Genomic DNA, 24912 nt, shown 5'->3' on the forward strand with positions numbered 1-24912 from the left:
ACCCAGGGTCCCTAGGTAATTAAGCAGCAGGCACCTTCAGAAGATGTCTGTGAAGAAGCACTCTGGAGTTGCTTTCATTGCTCCACAGACATGTATGAAGCCAAGGGAAATGAGCTCTTTGTTGGGATGCCTAAAGCTGAATAGGATGAGACCAGCCCTAGATGAAAGGAGAAAAACTCGTAATGTAATAAAACTGCATAACATCTGACTCCAGTCAGTGATCCGGACACTGTTCTCAGGCATACCACAGCATTGGTATATTGCCTGTAAATACAGATGAGTTGAAAGTTTACATTCAATCCTCCAAGACGACCAGCTTAAGCAATATGACACTGTACTTTAAAAAAAAACTAGATAGAAATACTTTCATTTTTAACTAACACAAATTCCCAGGTTTTTAGCTGCCCCAGTCTGTGATCACTCTAGTTGTTTCTTACAGCTCATGTCAAAGCCAGAGTCACTTTAATTCCCTCTGACATCAGCAACTGAAATAGATAACATAGATAGGTAGGCAGACAAGCAGATAGATATATGAATGACATGGGCAGGTTCCATAAACCTTTATCTGCTCATCCCTGGTGTAAAAGAAGGATTTTGTGAGCCTAGAAGACACTGAATTTTTAAATTAAAAAAAAACCAAAAACAACCTTACTTTTCCCATTTTTCTACTTTATCATGAAGAAAATTTTTGTATACTTATTAAGCAAATACTTGCTAGATGCCACAAAAAAATTCCACAGAATTCGAAGTTACAAGACCTTTTATACAGCCATAGAATTAAATTAGCTGATATGCAGGCAAGACTTCCCTTTGCAGTTTATCCCAGACAAACATTTTGGACCAAGTTATTTGTGGATATAAAACTACATCTCGAAAGACATCATTAAGTTACAACATTTTGTAAAATACCACATTTTTCAATTTTTAAACTTTATTCATTTCACTGGCTTAAACTGCGGTTCAAAGGATTTGACAAGCATTGCTCTGAAAGAATACAACCAACACGATTTTCATGTAACTTGGAATTCAGGTTCAGATTAATACTTCGAATTCACAGGAGCTCAGTTCAGCATAATGTCCTGCAGACGACTGAGCTCCTAGGAAACTGCTCTACATCTTATTGAAAGACTATCATTAAGTAGCCTTAAGGTCTGCAGTCATGAGTGTCATTGCGTGTAGCCTGCCCAGAAGCACCGTGCAGACAAATAGGACCTGACTACTTCTGGCCAGCTTGAATTGACTAGATTAATCCAGCATGAGCTGGATAACAACGGTAACATTTCTTTGTAATGCGCTAGGAAGGGAGGCTGGAGGGCAACAGAAATTGCAGTGGCAACTGTAATTTGGCTTCAGGAATGGAGGAAGTCAAAGCAATTGCCCAGGGCTATGTGGGCTGAGCTAGCGAAGTCATTGGCAGCTCATGGTGACAATCTAATATAGAAAGCAATGAACAGGGTAGGGGTGTGTGCGTGGGATGGGGGGAGCATCAAGAATACCTGACATGGACATCTGATACCTTGGGGAAGCTGCAACAAGAAAGGAACTGCTAAACACCAGAGCCGAGCTTGCAGCCACAAAGCCAGCACGGTGACCAGTTGGAATGCCTGTCCTCTTCATTTTGACCACTGGTATTTGAGTAGTCTGCACAGGACCGGCCCACTGTGCTCCCTTCCTCACTCTACAGTTTACACAGAGATCTGGGAAAGCTTTGCAAGTCTCATCCAGCAGAACTAAGCTTATCAGCACACACTATTATGTCAGAATTATGATGAATTGATAACACCTAGACAGTTTATAAGCACTGAAATCTAGCAACTGGATCTACTCTGTGCAAGGACACCAAGTCAGGTTGTAACAAACAGTAACAAGGAAAGTGTGCATTTACCACCTGAATTTAAGCAACAGTTCAAAAGCAAAACACACTAAGTTGTTGAATTTATTTTAACTCGGGATTTTTTAGATTAAAAGTCATCTCTGAAATGAGGTTCAGTAAACTATATTATCATAAGCAATCATCTAAAGGAGACATCTGAAAAGCATCATACTTTGGGAAATAAGCATATTGTTACCTATACTTTCTTACTACACATTTTTGTACAAAAATAAAGGTTCTTTACCTGTTTGTAAGTGCCACTGGGTAATATCGAAAATCCTGCATTCTTCCGACAAATTGCTCTAAACCTAAGAAAATATGCTATAAATAAGTAATTTATTGAGTAAAGGCAGTTTTGCACTGCATGACAGCACCTTTAATTCAGCACTCTGAAATCTCTCTTGCACAATTACCCCTCCTGAATGAAACCATCTTGGATCTGGACAAAACTATAGAGGGCAGTGACTTAATTTTTTTGATAAAAAAGAATGATTTATAATAACTTTATAAGAACATTTTGTACCTATCTCTTTTTCTGATTAGAGAGGTGGCACAAAGATCGGCTCATTAGACAGAAGTAATGAGCCAGTCTATGTGCCACCTCTAATTAGAGAAGAGATACAGTAGGTACAACTGTACCTATCAATTTATACAATAAAGATAAAAAGCATTTTTAAAATAGCCCTTTCCTTTATATGTTTATTAGTTATCCAGTATTCAGAATCAAGATGATCACAACAAAACACATTTCCAAATACAAGCTTTAAGAAATAGGGCACAGAACGACTTTCTTGCCCAAGAGGACAATAAAGTTAAGTGACATGTAGTTATATTTAGGAGTTAGCTTCAAGTTGTGCATGTTCCTGAAGAGTAGTCAGTGTTCTTACATATGCAGAGCCAAGAAACTGTGGAGAGCAACAAAACATCCCCCAGCTGTTCTGCAATGATTACATCACAATTTTCGAGTACATCGAAAATTCTAGATGCAGATGAAGAGTAACACTATCAGGCATTACTAGAAGCTGAGGGATTCTCATTCTGCTAGTGGTTTACATGAGTATTAATAGAACTGAAGAACTTGAACAGCCAGAAATCTTCAGCTCTATTGCTGACTCTGTAGAGGAGTGTAGTCTAGTGGCCATGCCTAATCCCATTCTGAAATAGTTTCATCTATTTATTCAGAAAAACTATGATTGTAAATTAATGGAATGTGTCACTTTACATGCCTACATCTTTTGGAATGTAGGAAAGCCTTCTTATATGCAGTAGCATACAGAATAAGTTATGATCCTACAGGGTCATCTGCCAAACATCTATCTTTCCGCCAGTCTTTCGAGAAAGCTAATTGTACAATAGGAATTTTTTCCTGCAGGAAGATAATGCATCTCAATATATAGATAACTTGAAATGATTCACATGTGATTTTCAACCGCATCATGCACATCTTATTTTGAATATTTCACTGTGTTCTACTAAAATACTACAAAATTTACCTGTGAAGCTTTGTCCGATTTGCAGTGTACCATCAGTATCAGCAATTGTTCCCACAAGAATCCTTGAATCAAAAGGTGTGTTATCATCTTCCCAGCCATTCAAGAAGAAACTAATTCTGCTGTGATGCACCTATAGAATCAATGTAAAGGGGCAAACACATGCTTCATTATGCAACCACTTTGATTTCTCTACATGCTGCATCTATCACTGATTAACCATTAACATTACTTCAACTTATTTGCTGTATGTCTTTATTTCCAATGCCTACTGAAAGTAGTTACCTCTTTTCTGTCCATCCATTAGCAATCCCATTAATAAGATCATCACTCAGATGCACAGAGTATAACACTTCTACAGTGGTTAAATCAAAGAAGAAAATACAGTACAGTGGTCTGGAGGGGAGAGGGAAGAGAGGAAAAGGAGAAGGGTGGGTCTGGTTCACAAGGTAGGAGGCTGGTTACAGCTATATCACCACTTCAGGCCACGGGCACATGTTAGAGCTGTCAGAGCTCTTCTCGTACATCTCAGTTCAAACAGGCCTCGAGGGGCTACATACCATACTCAGGATAACCAAACGCAGCACATTTCAGCCAGGCCTCTAACACCCCTCCAAAATGCCTCCCTAACCCCAGCATGTTTCTTTCTACAAGGGCTGAAGGGAACAGTAAAGGACCTGGCTACATCTGCTTTACACCCAGTGGGTAATTCCCTTACATCAAGGGAACCCTTGGCTAGGGATACACACTCAGCCAGCACCCCAGGGTACAGTTTTCTGCAAACATTCCCTTCCCTGCCAATTCATTTTAAATTTGAGCTAACATTCAGAGAAATACTTTATGGCATTCTCCCAGCTCCACAAAGTCACAAGATGCTGAGCTTTTACAAAGTACTTTTTTGCATTAATAATCTTCATGTTTACATAAAATTAGAAAAAGTTTAATGATAGGGGAGTGCCTTTCAGCCTTACATTTAACAAAATTCAATACTCTCATTTAAAAAAAAAAATACAGGCACATAAAAATGAAAACTGGAGGCATCATGGCTACAGTCAGCTTCCTACTAGTGAAGCTAATTATAGAAACTAAGTTCAACTCATCCACAACTTTTGAATTCTTTGAATTTAACAAATTGTTTACCCAATGAACTTAATCCAATTTATTTCAGAAAGTGATTTATTTGCAAAACTGAAACTACTCGTTTTCTAGCAATATTTAGCTTGCATAAGGCTTATTTCACATGAGAGCTTGGCAGCTCTCAGATTCTGAAACTGTTTTGTTGTTACTAATTTACAGTGTTATTTTCATTTTGCAGATATGGATGCTTGGTGAATCGTGTCTACAGAGGGCAAATAAACCTAGAGCGCTTTAGCCTGTCTTGATACCCACGCTAATCAAAACAAAATAAACCTGGAATAATTGCTTTCATAAGAACAATATATATGTGAGGACAAACCAAAGGTTTACAAGCCAGAATAATTTGTTGCGAAGAGGAAAGCCAGAACCTGAAAAAGTACCAGTTTGAAAACCACAACATAAGCACTCACAATGCTATTCCACCAATAAAATCTTTCAAATTTCAGACCAAGATAAAGAGACACAATTATCTATAAATCTGAGCTCAGATGATCAGCATCAGTGCCTCAGGCGAAATGAGTCTAACAGCATTTTAAGTAACAAAAATAGGAAATGAGATGGGGGGGGGGGGGGGTGTGTGTTTAATTGGGGGGGGCTGTTCTTTTTTTTTTATTTAGGCTTCATGCAAAATTGTACAGATGAATTTTTCTCCTTAAACTGCACTTTAAAATATACATGCATGCTGAGCTTCGTTGCCATTTCCAGATTCAGTCAATATTTCCGAAATTTAGACAGGAATATTTATTGCCCTTCCACTGATGGAAATTTGAAGGCTATTATCATAATTACTAAGCCTTGAGATTTGTTCAAAAAGTTATTGCATATGAGTTTCACCGCTCAAAATACATCTCTCCATTTTAAATTATCTTTTGTGTTGACACATCAATGACCTAAATACAACAGTTTTTTATTTAATTTTAATTCAAAGCCCTCTAAACATCTGATGCCCTATTTGCAAGAGCCTAAGTATACGCATATATGGTGGCTACATTGCATTTTTTTTCTGCATCACATTTTTTACAGCCTGTTACTGTCATTTGGTGTTTGACTGTTATCATCATAAAAGATACAGGCTTTTCTACTTTGTTATTTGTAGCATTATCTCATGTTTTACAACATCTTTGCACAACATGCCCGCACATGAAATATAACTAGTGAAAAGTTCTCAGTGGTATTAATGCATAAAAAAGAATGTGGTTCCATCTTTACTGTCTTTACCCAGCCAAAAGCTGATGAACAGCCAATTTTCCTTTATCACATTAGCACAGCCATGAGGGAAACACATTTGTTCTAGTCAGCTACACTAAAGATACTATTACCAATCTAACATATACATGTTTTATATCAGCAGTATTCTCAGAGTATGAGGGAGCCAACAATATATTAACACTAGCATGACAGTTTATTTAAGAAAAGAAAATTGTCTCTGTAGAGGGACAGAAGTTAGAAATGTATGGCTAAAGCTCAGTGTCACTGGTCTAATAAAGGTAATAATTCTTGAGCTTTCTTTATAGCAGGTAACACTCCTGTGGCAGCTCTGTCATATCATTCAAATAAAAATGTTGTCTTTTACAAGTTTAAGAGTACCTTTATTTTTAGTCAGATATGAAGCATGTTTCTGCTTTCCCGTTTTCATTGTAAAACATTCGTAAGTGGAATTCAGGACCAGGCACACTCACCCCCATCACCTCCTTGCAAACTTCCAGGCTCAGGCGCAGCTTCTATAGGATCCCAATTCTGCCCCCCACCCAGTGGTAAGTGGAGTGCTCACCGTCATGCACCCACTACCAAAATCAGCGGGACTACTTACGACTTAAGAGCAACAGAATTGGGCCTTAAGCAACCAGGTATTTTGACTTGTTGAAAATAGGGGACTAATGACAATTTTAAATCTCCCTCCCCCCTCCCCCCCCCCCAACCTCTTTGTATTAAATAGGATTTAGAATAGTTGGGTTTAATATAGCACATCCCCAAGGTAGCCCTAAGCACTTTACAATGCTGAATTGGATATCAGTAGTGCAGTGACTGTGTAAGGCAAAGGCAGCAGTCATTATACGTTTGGCAGTAGCTCAATGTAATGATCCCCCTGCTGGTTATTAAAGGGGGTATGGATATCTGACACGGGAGGAAAATGTAGAAGGGAAACCATGTGTGGTATAAAAAAAAAAAAAATCCCACTGTGGGAGGAGAGGAATGTCTCAAAGTTTGGTGTCAGTTTAGGCTAAGCTAAATAAGAAGGAAGGCTGGCACCGAATCAGCTGTTTGATGTGGTTATTCGGGGTCTCCTGACCGTTAGCATTACGTCGCGTACAATACCACAGAAATGAAAGATGAATTTCACTCCTGACTAGGACAACAGGATTATTCCCCTGTTGTCTTTATTAATAACGTTCAATAGGAATTTCCCCAAGAGAGTAACAGGAGATGGGTAGGAAAGGCTGGCTTCACGGTTGCACAGAGCACACGACCAGAAGCCTGGGACATCAGCGCTCTAATCCCAGCTCTGAAACCATCTCTCCCTCCCATGCTTCCCCATCTGTCAGATACTTAGCAAATCACCTCACAGGGAGGTGGCAAGGATTAGTTACTAAGATAAATTCACTCTGCAACTACATTAGCTTCTGCCAGTGCAGAGCCTAATACCAATTCCATTCCAAGCAATGGAAAACCCATTTGATGGTGAACTGAGATGGCGAAAGATATCCATAATCTTTCCTCTAATAGCATTCCTGCTATGATCCAGAAGAGTTTCAAAGATGAGAGGTGCCGGGCCAATGAGCTGGTAGGCAAGTTCCTTCAGTGCATCCCAAATGAAGCTCTTGTGGCCCTGCGTCACAAGCAAACTGCCATCAGAGCCAGCAATACCAAATCCAATCACTTTCTTCCTAGGAAAAATTCCCTGCCCTATGGGTCACTGTAGGGCAGAACGAAGGAGCATGCACTGAAGCACAAAAAGCACAAGCTGCTGGTTATAAAATGAGATAGGGACAGAAAAGACATTACAACTGTTTATTTTCTCACCTAAAGATCTGTGCTACTCAGACCCTACTCATGAAAATGTAACAATGAAATTTAATACTAATTTTGCCACTTGGCTTGAATCAGGCAGAGCTGTCATGTAAACAAAAGCCAGTACTTTCATGTATTAACTGCTAACAGAAACTTCCCCTATATTACAGTAGTCTGCGTGGCAAAAAAAAAAAAAAAGAAAAAAAAAGAATATCACAACCAAATACTGCATTTCAGAGCACTGTGACAAAGGGACTAACTGTGGCACAAAGCAGAAGCACAGCAGCACACAGGAGCATGGTAAGCATGTATAGTACTGCTCCTGAATACTCTTTGAACCTCAAACCACCAACAGCTCAGACACTTAATCAGCCAGATGTAGTTTCTGTATATTTAGTAGCTTTCTGTAGATTTCTTTTGCATGATTTTGTATAGCTGCTGCTTGAATGCAAAAATGTATTTCTCCCAAAGGCACCCACCATACAGGTTGATTCAAAAATACCATAGTTTTTTTCTTTTCTCTCTATTTTCTTATAGCCTTGAACTGCAGTGTTATCTATAGTTATAACATATAATGGTATAATAAATTTATAAATAAATAACTAGTATAACAGCTATAAATAGTATAACAGGTATAATAAAAATATTTAGGTTTTCAGTAAAAATTACCTATATGCTTTCCAAAAAAAGCTTAATATTCCTCTTCATTAACAGAGAGACAGAACACATTTTGCGTATCAAGTAGAAGACACAGTTATATTGATTCCCCTTTTTTAAGCTACAGTGGCACTTTCCAAGCCAAAGCAATTTGAAGGAATTCTGAGACCCTGCTCTATAAAGTTTAGGCTTTGAGGTAATAACACATCACAACATACATGCATGATATGTTAATAATTATTATTAATGGCACATTTAGGCAACATACACTTTTTCTTCACACACATTAATCATCCTGTTATCAAAATGTCCTGTTACATACATAAGAAGGCAACTGAGACAATTTTAGTCTCTTCCACTTAGAACTGAATTACATCATTTCAGCCAAGATAGAAGTTAATTCTCCAGTGCATGCTATGATCTTTTTGCATCAGTAAGAATTTTGCATGAAAAATAAGTCCTAAGATTAACACTACCCACATACCTTGTGCAAAATTATTTTTAATAAATAGGAAGGAGAAACATGAAAAGAATCCTTTATGTTCCATTAAAAGTAATAAAGAATACCCAAATATATCATAGCAGAACTCAAGATCACTTACCAGAGAACAAAACTCCTCTGCACTAAATGACATACAACCAACAGATGTGGTGGTCTCTTCCCCAAATGTGTTAGAATTCATATTTGAAAGATATACCTTTTTTTTACCAAGTACAATCTTCCCCTTTAGGTTATCTTTCCTATCCCAATATTTAATGGCACGGGAAAGATTTATTAAAATATTACAGATAAATTAAGGGGAGTTATTTCAAGACAACATTAATCTCTTCTGCTGGTTAAATATACATTCTTTTTATTCTTATTCATCATAGCTTCTAGTAACCATAAAATACAATTTATTCTTAAAGTTTCTTTTCATCATCTATTGTAATAACTAGACCACAGTGTCTGGCAAGACAGATGAAGAAACCAGATGGATTTCTTCCCAGATTTGCAAGCCATAAATGAGGAGTTCCACAATAGAGAGAACTCTGGCACCAAAAATGAAAGAAAAAAATCTTTTCCAATCATTCAAGCCAAATGATACCAACCCTGGCCTATTTAGTTATCCAGCCAACTTAGTGATGGCAAACACTTCAACTGTAACTTCAGCTCTTAAGGCTATTTATACCATCAAAGAAAGTCTCAGATGGCAAAGGCAGGAATGACCGACACATATAAAACAAGGACAAGGACCAAAAATTTATCTTCAAATAAATACTAGGAAAGAGAATACATTCCAGTACATGTAACAGTAACCACTGTTTCCAAATAAGATGAAAAAGAAGCAGCTCAGGGATCTATGATATGTACCAGATAGGGAACAAGATTCTTCCAAATATCAGGTATCTACAAATTAAAACTAAAAAACCAAACACAACAGGAAAAACAAAAAAAAGCAAGCTAATTTTTAAGTTAAAAATGCAAATTTAACTAGCTGCAAATGCAAGCTAAACTTAGAAATTAAATACAAACTAAAATTTAAAGCAACAAAAAAAACCAAGCAAATACTCCTCCAAATAAGGGAAAAAATAAACTTAAGAAAACAAGTCTGGTTTAGTTTATCCTTTACATAAGCTCTATTTGTACAGCAAGAAGTTTCTCAAATAAAAATATATTAAATAAGGTGATACAGATTATGAAGAATTTTAAAGTGCTTTATGAAGAACAACTACGTAGCTATACAAGCCACCTGTAAGGGATTAAAAAAAAAAAAAAAAAAGATGGTTCATTTATTTTTGCAGATCAGCCAAATGACAGAAATGACCCCTGCCCCTAGCTGCTATAAAAGCTAAAGAAACTCCAGAATCAATAGTTAGACAGGCTTTACAGAGGTGTGAATGAAAGCAGAAGTTGCCATAAAGGATTTGCTTAATCATCCAGAAATAACGAGGAATCAGATTAAGAGAAATCAAGAGAAGTTGCAACTCATCCAGCTCAAAAATTAATACATGACATACCATTACAAGTCATTACCTTCATTTAATTTGGTACATTTCTTATAAAAGTTGCTACCTAAACATAGCTTGCTATCTGTTAAAAATAACCAAGACCTAGAGAACCTTTTTTTCTTCTAAATGTATTACAGATTTGTTGCATCAGGAACTTTTTCAATGAGTTCATTCTATAGAAACAGACGGTGTATTAACACATTTTCTCCCAAGGTGAGAAAACAGATTAAGGTTATGACCAAAATGACAGGCCTGTGGCTTCCTTGAATACTTTAATAGAGTCAACAAATCAACAGTGGTCACTGATGACAACAGATGAGGAAAGACAATAGATGGAAGGAGAGGAATTAGTGATGCTGTTATAATGGTCTAATCAGAAACTTGAGCATAAAAATCCTTTTCACCTTCAACCTGTCTAAAAAACTGTCTTGCCTGCTCACATAAAGATAGACGGCATATTCTACCACTGGGGGACATATGGGTTCACATCTCTACTCTGCGAAAGCACGTGTGAAACAGAAGCGTAACAGTTAATAAAAGATACAGTAAACAGGTTTTGCATATCAAAGAGATGAGACCAACACAGGTATCTATTTTGGTTTTTTCTGGCATAATTGCAAATCTTGCCGAAGCTGCAGTTACAAAGGTTTCCAACGCAGCTTTACTATTTTGTAAGTGAATTTCTGTAGAGGAAAGGTCAGTGGCACAGACTTAAGCAACACGAAGTGGATGAATGGAATTTTTTGGAAAAAAAATAGGATGAAACCATTCACATGAATCCAAGTTTACTTTCAGCTGTTATTTAAGCAGAGCTAGCAACCAAAAAACACAATGCTGCGCATTTCACGTATTTTATAAAACCTGGGCATCTATGTGCCCCTAAATTGATGCATCTGAAACAGCAGACAACTTTCTGCCACAATTCAACACCTTCCTTCACAAAATAAACAGAATTTATACATCATGAACACCAATCTCAAAGGTCTATGCCATTCCTATGCCTCCCGTTCTGCCTTATTATTCTTATTTTGCACTATTCAGCTAGGTTTATTTCTCCTTTTTAATCTACTACATTTACAATTAGCTGTTGGGAAAAAAAAAACCAACAACAACAAAAAAACCAAACCCACACAAAAATGTATAAAAAATGAATACAGGTGCAAGCAGATTTCACGCCCCCAAGGACTGTTTTTCTCAGGCATTAATACAGAGCACAAAATAAATGGTTTATCCCAAAATTCCTCGACTCCTCTCAAGCCTTCAAGTAATCTATCAGCCACTTTATGACTGCTTTATAAAACAGAGGTGCAGTAGTTTCCACAGCTTAACTTCTGCAGATGCGTCAGGATGCCACACCACACTCAACCACCTCCTACTCCACACATTACTCACCAACACTGATACACAGCCTGCTCCTATAGTTTTATATTGTTTATCTCTCCTTACAACATGCCACGTACAGCCGAACTCGAATTTTAAAATTTAGCTAAATGGATAATTCAGAAACAAGTACTACTGTACATTTTTGTAGTGTAAGTACATTTTGGCAGTGACAACATCATTGCTAGGGGTGTTTGGGAAGATGTCCTACATACATCAAAAACTCCTGTGCTCTTTTTTTTTTTTAATTCCCCACCCCCCCGAAAAAGCTTACAGAAAAAAAAGTTTACTTTTTCTCTTTTGCTCTTTGCATTTTCTTTCTTTTTTTTTTTTTATTTGGAATGAAAATTGAGACAACACAGAGAGAATTTGGCATATCTAAAGCTTGCCAAGAGATAATGAATTTATGCAGCAAACACAGGAGAACAAGAATATGTCAGGAGGAATTTGTCTGGGATCTTGTTCCCAAACAGCCCAAAAAAAGATGTTAATAACCATGTTAATAGGGACAAGGGGATGGGGGGAGGGAGGAGCGTGGAAATTAAAGAATAATATCCAGGAGGACAAGCCAGCTCAGATAATTTATTTGTGTAACACCTGACAGACAAACGGCACCTTCCATACCAGTAAAAACTGCCTGATGGGTTTGCCAGTGAGCTCGGTGCTGCTTCAGCTAGAATCTGTCTTGATTTCAAATGCATTTCTCCTTCTTACCAAGCAAAAAAGGAGTACTACCTTATATAGGTAATACAGTTATTTAAAATATTCAGTGCTGATTTTAGATTGTTTGTCCATTATCTTTTAGCAAATGCAAGTGATATGCACATAATAAAATTTATTTTACCTGCTATTATTAACATACGTATATTCCCATGTTTCCATATTCAAATCCTATGCTACCCTCACATGGCAAAAAAAAGTTTTTAAGCTATTAAGAACTATGCACCTCTGAGCAAACCTTAATCTACCACCCACCCCTCTGTATTTCAAGCCTTTGAAGCAACTTGGCTGCAAGCTTGAAGGAAAAGAGCACAAGCAGAGAAAGGCAAGCTGCAACTCTGGCATCTATGTAGGTTTCAATGTGGTGCTTTTCACACATCTTTGGTTCTCAGGCCAAAAAGCATTTCACAAGAAGAAAACAAAAAGGGCTTGGGGCCATTCATTGCAACCACTGATTTAAGTAACAGCATGGTCAGGAACACAGTATGATGATTTTAAAAAAGAAAGTGCTTAAGTTAGCATTCATGTTTGTGGGAGATTCCTTTACTTCCAACTGTTCTGTCATTTTTAGGAAATCCTGCCAACCTAGTTCTAGACTGGGATTCATTATCTAACCGTAGCCAAAACCACCAAGTTAACCCTGCCCTCTTACCAGATGTGCCAGTCTAGCCAAAATACACAACTATAAATTAGAACATTTGTAAAGTATTTTATTTTTAGTTCATTCACATCTAGATTCAAGGATGCTGCATTCCTGTTTTTCAGTGAGAAGTAAAAACTCAAAAATCTCCCTTTTAGCACTTCCTTAGTCTCTATAGGAAAATCACCTTCAGCCTTTAAAAACAGGAACTGAAGTAGTGAGTGGAAATAGTATACACACAAGCTATATGGCATTAAATCACACAATTCTTCAAAATTGGGATGCTGCTTTAAGCTGACTAGAAGCCTGCATGGGGAAATGGTTTGAAATACTTCAGAAGTTTAATTCTTCTTCAGTATGCTCCAAATGAAGTTTCAAAATACATAAGTTCACCATAAGCAGGATCAAATAACAGAATCAGTGAATTAAACTGTATTCTAACCCAGGCTATTGTAGGACCATTACAAGAAAAGACCTGGAAAGATGCCCTTCTTTACAAGATTTATAGGGGGTGCACACACACATCAGTATTTGATGACACTGTGCACAATCTTATTGCAGAATCCAGATTTTAACTTTCACCAATATAACAGGGTAAGAACACCTGTGTTGAATATATTTTCCTGCAGGCCAGCAAACTGGTAGAATACCAAGAAAACATTCCAAAGGGAATAACATTTCTTCATCTTTGGTTTTACCCTCGACTTTTTTCTTTCTTTTACTTTCATTGTTAGACTTTGACTGACACTTTTCCAGGAGTTCCTGATCAAAAAAAATCCTCGATTAGATGGCTTTTGAAATTAAATCTGCCTAACTGGGAAAAAAACATTTTTTAAATACTGAAATTGACTCATCACAACATTCTGTCCAGAGATAACAAGTGGACTGACTAGTACTTCAGCTGTGAATTTATTTAAATGTAGACATACACATGCAGTATTAGGAAGGCAAAAACAGGATATGAAATAAACATAAGGCATCAGCTTTAAGCTCACTGTCAAGAGTATACCAAGGCTTCTAACCACAGAGTTCAGCTGAAGGTAACTGTCTGTCAAATGTAATCTGTGCAAGTGAATATGCTTAAGCTGGTGCTATGAATCAACCAAAATTGCTTTGGTCTTATTGACATTCAATTGCAAGAAGTTGCAGCTCATCCAGTCCAATAGACATCTGACAACACCAGGAGTGCTTCAGTGACAGAAAGCTTTAAATATAGATGCAACTATCATCACAATACACATGGAACTAAACTTTATGATCCCTCATACCATCTTCAGAAACTGGTCATCAGCTGGATGCTATAAGACCACACGGCCATCCTCACTGCCTGTTGCCAGCTTCTGCAGTTAACAAATCATTGTGGCTTAAACAAAGAAAAAAATAAAATACAGGTTGGCTGACAGAAAGAGACAACTCAATCTTTCATCGCTGTCCCATTAAATCTCTTTCTGAAAGCCATTTTTGCCATTATCATGTTTGTTTGCCTTTTAAAAATAAAATGCCAGATCAAAATTTGTTCAAACTGTTTGCTTCAGTTAAGGGCGAGATCTTCAGCTAATATAAACTGCCTTCAGCTGCAGCAAAGCCATTTTACAACTACTGAGATTCAGACCTCCGATACGTTAAATTTAGCTTCTTCCTCACAGCTGTTCTTTACAACTTGAAATGTGATGCCTGATCTTGCATACTGGGTCCTAAAAGACAACCTGGTTTGGGTCGCAACTTTGCACAAAAGAAAGGAACACCACCTGCAGCCATCTGTGTGCTTGTTTGACCCTTCTCTTTTGGAAAACTCCTGCCACTTCAGTGGTAGATGCTCTAGTGAAGCGGTGTCTTTTCCTAAACATTTTCATATAGCGCCACTGTCCACATGACTTATGTACCCACTTGCTTTCTTTCCCTCCCCAGCTCCTGCTGCCTCATTCTTTCCCTCACCATACGGTGAATTGAAATCACCCCAGACCCACAAACACCTAAAGGAAGGTGGGGAAGAGGAAATGTCAACTATGTAGAGCTTGCAGCTGTGGTTAAGGGGATGCACAGTATTTCTGGGGGGAAGCAGGAAGAGAGACTCCCACCCATGCTATGAGTTCTCTGAACAGTTATGCCCATGCTGGGAGAAATCCAGTGTACAAGAAACAGACTTGAGGAAGAAACCTCATCAGGGGACCACAGTGACAGAAGTGTCTTAAAACAGAAGGGCTGGAGAGGATAAAGGGACAGTAGAAGAAATGGTAAAGAACAGCGAAGGGGAAAGGAAAAAGCATAAGGTCGGGAGGGGCAAGTTGTCTCTTTGCCTTTCCTTCTTTTGCCTCAGGCCCATATCGGCCTTTCCTTTTCTTGACTTAACTGGGATGAATTTTAATTGCAGCCTCTCTACGTGTTTTATACACTATGTACTCTCTACTTGTGTGGAGTGGATTTCCCATTCATCACAGGATTGCAGGCAAAAATCCCGGGAGCATTTTGCTTTCCTTCAAAGTTAGCTTTGCTAAAATCAATAACTTTAGGGCTGCCTCCTCTGTCTAGCACATACCCCCACCCCATGACCATTTCCAATTTCATGATTTTATGATCATTTGATTTTGTTCCTTATCTCCATATACAGATTTATGTTTACAATCTTTCCGTGATAACAGTGACAACATTCTATACTGTTTCAATAACAGTATAAAGGCAACAACCTTACAGCAACAGTAGAAACACGCTCTCATTTGTAGTTTTAACACAGTCAATATCCTAACTGATCTTTAACAATCTCTCTTCCTACTCCCTCTCCCTCAACACCCTAGCATTCTTGAAATCAAAGTTCTGGCTTTCTTAGGGACCTGGTTTTTATGTCTTAAATATTTTTATTGTTTGGGCTTTTTTTCTCACCACCTGCAAGTCTAGTGCAACAGCCAAGAATCACAACTACAATAAATTGTCCTCACCTTCTATGCAAAGCACTGAACTTAATTTAAAAAAAAGAAGAAAAAAAAATGGGGGGGGGGGGGAGGGGAAGTGAGAAGCAGGAGCGTTTCCTACTGCAGATTGAGTATCATCCCTCAGCAATATTGTTACATCTCTTCCAGCTTTATATTAGCTCTCCCTTCACTAAAACTGTGTATCTTGGCATTTTAAATCCCCTTCGTTTTCCTGGTTGTGTCTCTTATTCCAATAATATCTTTCTTATCCTTGAAAACATGTCACTCCAATTCAGCAGTCTTATTACATATGCTCCTAGCATTTGTATAAAAGATATTTAGCTTTTCTCTTTGCCCTCCTTTACTTTTTCTTTTTCACTATCTCCTACAATGTTAATCCCTTCTCAACGGGAAATGGTTTTCCTTCAATCCAAGTCTTTCTTTTTGTGCATAGATCCACTATTCAGCTTCAATTCCCTGAACAACATAAATTAAAAAAAAAAAAAGGGGGGGGGGTAGAGAGGGGAAGAAAAAGATGGAACCTTGGAATGCTCCTGAAGCAATTAACTTTGTTCAAGAACAAGCCACGTATTAATACAAATTTGACCCCAACCAGTGAAATCAGAATGTAACTGGAATGCAGGCTGACCCATAAGGTGGTTTACAGGCTTAAGAAAAACTAATAGCTATTTCATGAATAAAGTCTTCAAGATGAAAAAGTGCAAGTAACAGCAAGCAACAGGATCCAAAACAAGAATCACATATGTTAATTTTTTGGATGGGGTAACTTTAGTACTGTGTTAAAAATTGATTGATATAACCCACACTGTCAATTATCTGATAAACAAGGCTGAAGACAAAGAACAATGCAAAAAGAGACAGCTTTTTAAATGGTCTGTATTTTTAAAGAATTAGTATTTTTAAAAGTAAACATTGTTTTAAAATAAATTGTTGAATCAGGCATCAGTGATCCTTCTGCCACAGAGTACGCATTCCAATTATGGACTGGCAATTTTCATCTCATCTTTTGTTGGCAAGCACTTCACCAGTATTTCTGCAGTACAAAGTAATATTAAAATGGTTAAATACAGCACTGCCACTTTCTACCCCAACCAGCACTGTACCAATGAAAAATATTCTTTATTGCCTCTGTCACTAAAGCTCTATCAATCGATTACTGGTGCCTCAGGACAGAATAAGCATATCTGGGAGAGGCAGTAGCAGAAGAACCCAAGTCCAAAATTGTAAATACAGATTCTGTTAAAAACTAAAGCAATTAACAAATAAGCTTTTCTCTAACTACTATTTTAACCATTGCTCAGTCTCTGCTCTTTTTACATGGAATGGTTTAACAAGTGACTCCTGTGCCACAAATGAGCTCCAAACAATAAAACATAAGAGGATCCTAGTCATCAGATCTGAAAATACATGGATCATTGTTTGCTTTCTTGCTGCATAGTGACTCTATTTTCCTCAAGTCACAGAACAAATCAGATCCAAGATCTGTTGATCACTATAGTAACATGAAAGGAGACAAGGATTCAACAAGCTGCTTTTTAGTAGCTAAAACAGTTACATAGACTTGCCAAAATTAACTGAAACAAAAGGTCTGAAAGTACGTTTCAGATAATCTCATAACAATGCACGTTTTGTCTCTGCCCCCTCCATTTAAAATACAGCACAACCACTGATTCTGAATTTTCCTGAACTACTTGTAATCATGTAAATTAGGGATGAAATGTAGATGTCAAATGAAACATCCCTTCTGAATAAAGTCTCTGTGCTTCACTAGTCAAAGAATAAGCAGATTCCCACACAAATGAAGGAAGCCATTACTAATGTACAATTATTAACCCTGTATTACACTATCAGCTGAATACTAAATTCTAGGTTTTTGAATTTATTATATGTGAAGAATTTTGCACCACTTGCACTGCTCAGTGCTGGGACTTATAAGTCATTCCCCAATCTAATGCAAGAATATATTGGTTCTACAACAGCTGAATAGCTCTGCTGGGGCTAGAAGGCTGAGAATCCATCCCTCTGTCTTTTTTTGTGATGATTTATGTAAGAAGAAAGCAATTATTCTTGCCCTCTGAATGCCTTGTCACAAAGGTTCCATGTATCCCGTTAAGGGATTTTTGCAAATAAAGTCTCATCTTTCCTTTCAAGGCTTAGTTTCTGTTCATAGTCAAGGATACACAAAATTCTGCCTTTGATTCCTTTCATATTCCTCCCAACAACCTTACTTCAGGCCCTTCCCTCCTCCTCTGTGCCCAGCTTTCTTCCTTCCATCACAAAGTCCTTTAGAAATGGTCATTCAACTATTCCTTTGTACTGTAACTCTCCAACACTCCTTTTGATGACAATTCACTGTATGCTTCAATTTTCATTTTTTGATAACTGCTTTTCTCCAGAGCTACTAAGCATCTTACCAGCGAAGCTTTGCAGTAGACCCAAACTGTGCTGTTAACTGAACATAGACCAAACCTGGCTTAGATGTGTTTTGTTCGCTTGTTGTTTTTGGAAAAAGCTAAACCTAAAAGTCTATGCAACAGCTCCCTCAACCACATTTTGTTGGAGATGGGCCAGGAGAGGGCCAGGAGAGGCTGCTCAGAGAGTTCATAGTGGTTTCCTGTGCACTTCAGTATCCAGGCCTCAAGTTAAGGCTTGGAACAGCCAGGGAGATTGCTGATCAACAGCAAAGATGAGTATGCCAATAAACACAATTTAAGGAAAAGGATAAAAGCCCTTCAAATACAATAAAATACCCTTAGAAGTCCAGCAGAAGAGTGGTAATCCAGTTTACTGGTCCTGTTACATTAATTACCTGCCTCACAGACGAGAGGTACATGCATAAGGCACAAGTAAGTAGCAACCTGAAGAAACAGAATATCTACTATCAAGATTCAAGCAGACCACCTAGAGAAGTTCCAAAAGATGAGAGACTTTTTCTTTTGATCAGTCCTGACTTCAAGAACCACCAAAGTTCCATGGAACATGGTCATCAAACTCAAAAGAGAAAGGCACATCTCTCTGGAGTACTAAGGATAAAACTTCAGGGTAAGAATTTCAGTGGAAAAAAAAACAGAAGCCTGAAGTTCTGAAATGTCAGATTAGGAGCAATATTGATAGTTTAATCTATGCTGCCACTGAATATCACATGCTGATTTACCTACAGGTGCAACGACTATGAACCTCACAAGATATATAGGCCACCTATAATCACACTCAATAGCAAGGATACACCTAAACACCACTGGAAAGGAGAGAGGACAGGTTCAAGAGGAAAATATTTTGGCTTTAATGTAGGAGGCAGAAGATCAAAGACAGCGCCACTCTTTGAAACGCTGGCAGTATCACAAAAGGTCAGACGAGCAAGGTTGCATGATTCTGCACACAAACGAACAAACAGTATGTGGAAAAAAAATTTATGCCAATTTTGGATTGAGACACTTTTCTGGAATAGATAGAATCAGAAAAGGATAAGACTCTCCTACATCCAAATAGGCCCAGTTTATTTGTTTATCAAATTAGGAAATAAACCAATCAAGTTTAGGGAAAGAAATAACTTAAACAAATCCAACAAAAAAAAATTCCCTAACTAAGCATGCATGTGGACTGTGACAAAATGAAATTTAAAGCCTAAATTGTTTGAACCTGAATGTCAGGAATTATACAGATCATGCCACCAAAAATTCTTTAAAGAAAGTTCAACTTTATCTAAAGTATATTAGCTAAACATGCTACAGAAGCTGGTATTCCAGCTCAATTTTTAAAAGAAAAAAAAAAAAAAAGAAAAAACAGCAACGTCATGTTCAATGGGACATCAGAAAAGCAGCAGAAACAGAAAACAGAATTTTCAATTAACCCTGCACAGATCAAAGAACAATGAAGAAATGAAAATTATAGACATGATATATGATCAAGGCTTGGACCAACTGTTCTGATAATCCATCAAATCAAGTCTATACAGGGTGAATTAGTTGGAAAAGTACATGTTTAATATTGTATACTAAAAAAGACAACATGATTCCTGTGGAAGGAAATCAAGATACATCTTTGAGTTCTTTGAAATAGTTACATGTGGATAAAGAAGAATTGACCAATACAATATACTGGCTTTCCAGAAAGATTTTAAGTCGAGATTAAATGGCTACATTTCACAACAAAGCTGATCAGTGTGTCTGATATTTAACATTTTGTATAGGCTTGAAAACAATGGTTAGTGAGGTGAAAAAGGATGGAGTTAATATAGCTGGACAGTAAAAGTCCAAGCATACTCTGAAGTTACAAAAAGATCTCAAAATTGTTAAGAAACAAGCAATAAAGTAGCAGACTAAATGTGCTAAACCCAGGGTAGCAGACATAAGAAAAATATTCTTAACTACATCAACGTAACATTAAGCTCTGAACCACCACTGCCTGGAAAAAAAGTGGTCTTGGAGTTACTGCAGATAGTCATCCACTAATGAGCAGAAGGCTCAATGGCAAAAAGGAAACACATTCCTTATTGGAAAAGGAATTGAGAACAATACCACAAAGCTTCATTCTTTAGAAATTTATGGTGCAAAGCATCCGGAATAACAAGTGGAGTTCTGACCCTTGTATCCCCAAAATTATAATACTATACCCCCAAAAGTTTCAGAAAGGGTCAGTGAGGATGATCAAACTGCAGAATGGCTTCAATATAAGGAGAAATGCAGTTTATAAACAATTATAACACACAGTCAAGTTCTATAATCAAAATATCAAATAGCATGAGAATGATAATCAAAAGCAACAGACAAACTGGCAAAAATACATTAGTGGACAGCAAATTTAAAGAACAATTTCATACAGCCATAATGGCATATGAGGAAGTCATTGCCACAAGATACTAGCTATATCAAAATATAAATCACAAAAAAAGAAATAGACTATTAAATTTAAAATAGGTCAGTCAATGGCAATTCAATACAGTCTAGCTTAAGAAGCTTCAAAACCACTGGTTGTCAGAAACCAGGTCAGTAATGTATCTAAAAGAAAGCTGTTCCTATACATCTACTCGTTTTTTCATACCCAAAGACAGAGCATCTAGACAGACTGTCAAACCAACACAGCAGTCCTAAAACAATGCAAAACTTCTGGCATTATTGAGCTGAGGTATTGGGATGAGATACACAGACAGGAGTTCTTCCCACCCTCTTCCATCTCAGAACTTACTACCTTCCAGCCAAGCAGCTGACAAGCTGTTCAGTGCCAGGTTGCTTTCATGAGAAAATTATACATGCGACAACTTACCAGAAGATTCCTCCTGTGGACTGCCATCAGCACATATGGATTTGGCATTGTGCGGAATCTACACATGTCCTTTATGTCACCTTCCATTTGCTGCATGCACAGGTGTTAATGCAAGTTGTACATGAGAGAGTTCACACGTAATGGAGGTTGCATAAAGGACAATTGGAAAGTTTCATCTTCTATTTCTTGATCAGACTTCTGACTTAAATCTGTCTTTAAGCTCAGAAACTCAAAGGTAGTAGTTATGGTGTTTTGTTTTGTTGTTTGTTGTTGTTTGGTTTTTTTTAAATAACCGGGAAAAGCCAAAGCTTCTCTATTTGGCTGTACTCCTTATGTTTTTAGACTCTTCTCAAAAAAAGTTTCAAGTATCTTGTGAAAACATCTACTTAGCAACTGGCATAACAGAGAGAGGGAAGGACAATGGTTAAATATCTGTGATCCATCTTCACCAGCAAAGTTCAAAGCCATTGCCAGTTTTCTGCTCACACACTGTGCATGCCAAGAACTACCTGCTAGAGGACCTTCTGCCCACACTGCAAATGGTGTGCTCTAAACGGTGATAGTCCAAGTGTACAACTTCAGGCTTGGTCTCCCCAGAAAGGGGTCAAATTCAAGCATATCAGCAGTGCTCTTTAGTAACACAACACTCCAAACAAACAGAAGGCAAACCTGTGTCAAAAAGAACCCTTCCTGTACACAAAACTGAATGTAGATGCACCCTGTGGGTGTCATTTTAATGTTTTATACCAACAGCTGTATCAAGTACATGCAGCTACTCCCCATCTTTCAAAGTTTGCTCCCCACACAATTCAAGGGCACACAAACATACAAATGGAGAAGCAGTCATACAGCTGCAGAAGTGAACCTAAAGTTACACCAAGCAACAAACCCCTGGGAACCCACTTGTAAGTGGTATACATAAACATGTATTTAAGAAATTAGTTCAGAATTAAGAGCCATCTAGTTTAAGCAATATTTTTTTGCTTATGTTTCTCCCAGTAGGACTCCAGGTTTCGAGCAATCTGAAAACAGTTGATTCCAATGACAACAGTTTAATTCACAGGCTTCTGTTAAACAGCACACATCTCTCTCTCTCTCTCTCTCAGTTCTTCTTAACTCCTGTTATTCTTAATATTGAATTTGAACACTCAAAGAACATCTTTTTTTCCTTACCTTTCAAGACATTCTCCTCTAAGAAGTAGGCAAGCTACTGCCATATGGTATGACATCTCTTTTAGATTCATATGCCACCATAATATTAAGTAAGATTTTTTTCCAACAAAAAAAATGCTTACAAATGATATTTTACGTACTGTAACTACACACTACAAATAGATGTATCACATATTCAAATGATCACTAGAAGTTTAATTCACAGCTCTTAATTATCCTAAAAAAAAGTTACAGTATGCTTAGGAAAACTGAAAGTTATTCTCTAATTCACAACCACCGCACCAATTCTATAATAGCACAGACCATTATTCATCTCTACTCATTTTAGTCTAAAAAAATAAAAATTACATAAAAAAGCAAAACCACACCAGATGCCAAAAATACAACCTTAAGAACTGCAGGACATTTAAAGATTTGAGACTAGGGGCAAAAAAAGAAAGCAAATAATTCCTGACATGGTGCTTCTACTATAAAAAATAAAATTTAATTGGCTACCACATATTTTCATATAAGAAAACAAACTGTTTGTAAAACAAATTGAAATGTGATGGATTTCAAATCTCATCTGAAACTCTCCAAATCAGGCACAGCTTCTGCAAACCATTCAGTACTACCTCCACCCAGCACTGGTTATACAAAGGCTTAACCTAATTCCTACCATATACAATGCAGAGTCTGGGCAGACTTCAGTGGGGTTTGCATTCGCAATTGAAAAAACATCAGTGATTTTCAGAAGTATAGTCAAGACAGCATTGACAAAACCTGTATGTTTGGCATTCTCTGAAATTAAAATCTTGGCCCAGATGAAGTTCCTTGTCTTGTGTTCCCAGGAAGCTGTTAGATGTAAATCTATACCTGCAAACATGCAAGAACTTCCCTGAACTCATAATTCCTGCAAGAAAGGACATAGTTTAAGGGACAGTATAAGCAAAGAGAAGATGGAGGCATCTAGGTAATATCACAGATTCCCAAGGAGATTAAGTTATAACAACAAAGAGCTTTCAAATCAACACAAATGGTTGACATGGACCAGATGAGGAGTCAAGCACCACAGCAGGACTTCTGGATACAGCACAGCAAGTTACTGATAATATCAACGAACCCCAAGGCTGCAAGTTCAGCAGCAGTATCTGAATGGCCTGCAACTAGCAAATTAAATGATGAGCCAGTTGCCAAGAGAGCTATGCTTACTGTTTTCTAAGATCAGTTCTCTAAACAGACACTCAAATACATTAGATTGTAACACGTTTAATTTCTGCTGTCTGTTGGGAGCATAGCACCAGCCATATGGACAGACTGCATCACCCTAAACATTTTCAACACAATTGCAATCAATAGACGAGAAGCTCTAATACGTAGAATTGACACACACTCTCCCCTCCCTTCTTGGGATTGACAAACCACTAATAGATAGTAAGTGATGACTTCAAACAGGAACTCAAAGTGATTTGTTAAATTAAAATGCTTCCTTGCTGTCTCATGTCCTTACTAAACTTAGGGAATATACAGTTTAAAACACCTCATATTTAGTAATACATATACAGAGATTGTATGGAATAAATGTTTTCCTCCATGCTTTTAAGTTTCAGGTTCTTTGCTTTTAATATAAATTTTAAAGTATTCAAAAATTTGTGCAGAAAATAAAAGGATTTCACAAATTGGAAAGGACAAGTTTTCTCTTGCTAGTCAAACAGTTATGATGTAAAGCGGTCTCATTAAATCATAAGTACTTTAACCTTTTCTTGAAAGAACTGGAAGATTTAAAGATTTATAAAGAAATTTTGCCTAAACTAGGAAATGACTCATATTTGACATGTATTGAAATGATAATGCTGATTTCAATAGGCACTCTAAGAGCATTTTCCTCCCAGGAGAGTAATACAGTCATGGTTACCTCTCCGCATTTAGATTTTAAACTTACTTTCTAAAGCTTTTAATGTGTTATAGTCTGCCAAAACATGGCAGAGTTACATAGATATGATCAGGCAAAATAAAGGCTAGTAAAAAGATTATTTTTATAATTGCAGACACTAAATATGAAACAAAAACATCAATCTGACATGTTCTCAAAGAATCTCCTGTTTCAGCAGCCTTGGCTCTATCTGAAAATTCATGTTTAAACTCCACTCTTCTTAATTGGTTAAATAAATTCTAAAGTATCAAAGGGAAAGTGAAAGACCCTTAACAATAAATCTGAAAAAGAAAATACATAATGGTGGTGCTGTTAATAAGTGGCACAAATATGATATTGGTATCACTATGCAGAGGTAAAGAGGTACACAATTGGCCTCAATTATACATTGCCGTGCTTTCAAATTTTTTATTTCTTAAAAGTTAATTTTTTAAGACACCACTTTTCCTGAGGTTTCACTTCAGTGCATCTCAGATTCTTTTAAGTTAAGGCTGTATACCCTTTGCTCCACTGTGTACCTTCAGAGTTTTTGCGAATATATTCCTAAAAAGATACAGTGATAAATATCATTAAATCAAGACCAAACACACAGAAGGACTCTAAAACATTCAGAAGCCTGGAGGACTTGGTCCACACCAACCATAATCAACTAGAATAGTGGCAATAATTTCAAGGAAACAGGATCCACTATTTATGGCCTTAAAAAACCCATACAAAACTGTTTGAAATTTAAAAAAAAA

At 37.3% G+C, this 24912-nt stretch overlaps 1 protein-coding gene across 1 annotated transcript in view; it reads right to left on the bottom strand.

Annotated features, from left to right (window-relative positions):
* The window catches only part of USH2A (usherin), a 390339-nt gene that overhangs the window by 351850 nt on the left and 13577 nt on the right, over positions 1-24912 (bottom strand). The window contains exons 3-4 of the mRNA XM_055725922.1: positions 3367-3496; positions 2118-2181 (exon numbers count right to left, since the gene is read on the bottom strand). Coding sequence (XP_055581897.1) covers positions 2118-2181; positions 3367-3496 — 194 coding nt within the window. The remainder of the gene's footprint in view (positions 1-2117; positions 2182-3366; positions 3497-24912) is intronic.

The sequence above is a fragment of the Falco cherrug genome, chromosome 13 (assembly GCF_023634085.1).
Source record: "Falco cherrug isolate bFalChe1 chromosome 13, bFalChe1.pri, whole genome shotgun sequence".
Classification (NCBI taxonomy): Eukaryota; Metazoa; Chordata; class Aves; order Falconiformes; family Falconidae; genus Falco; species Falco cherrug.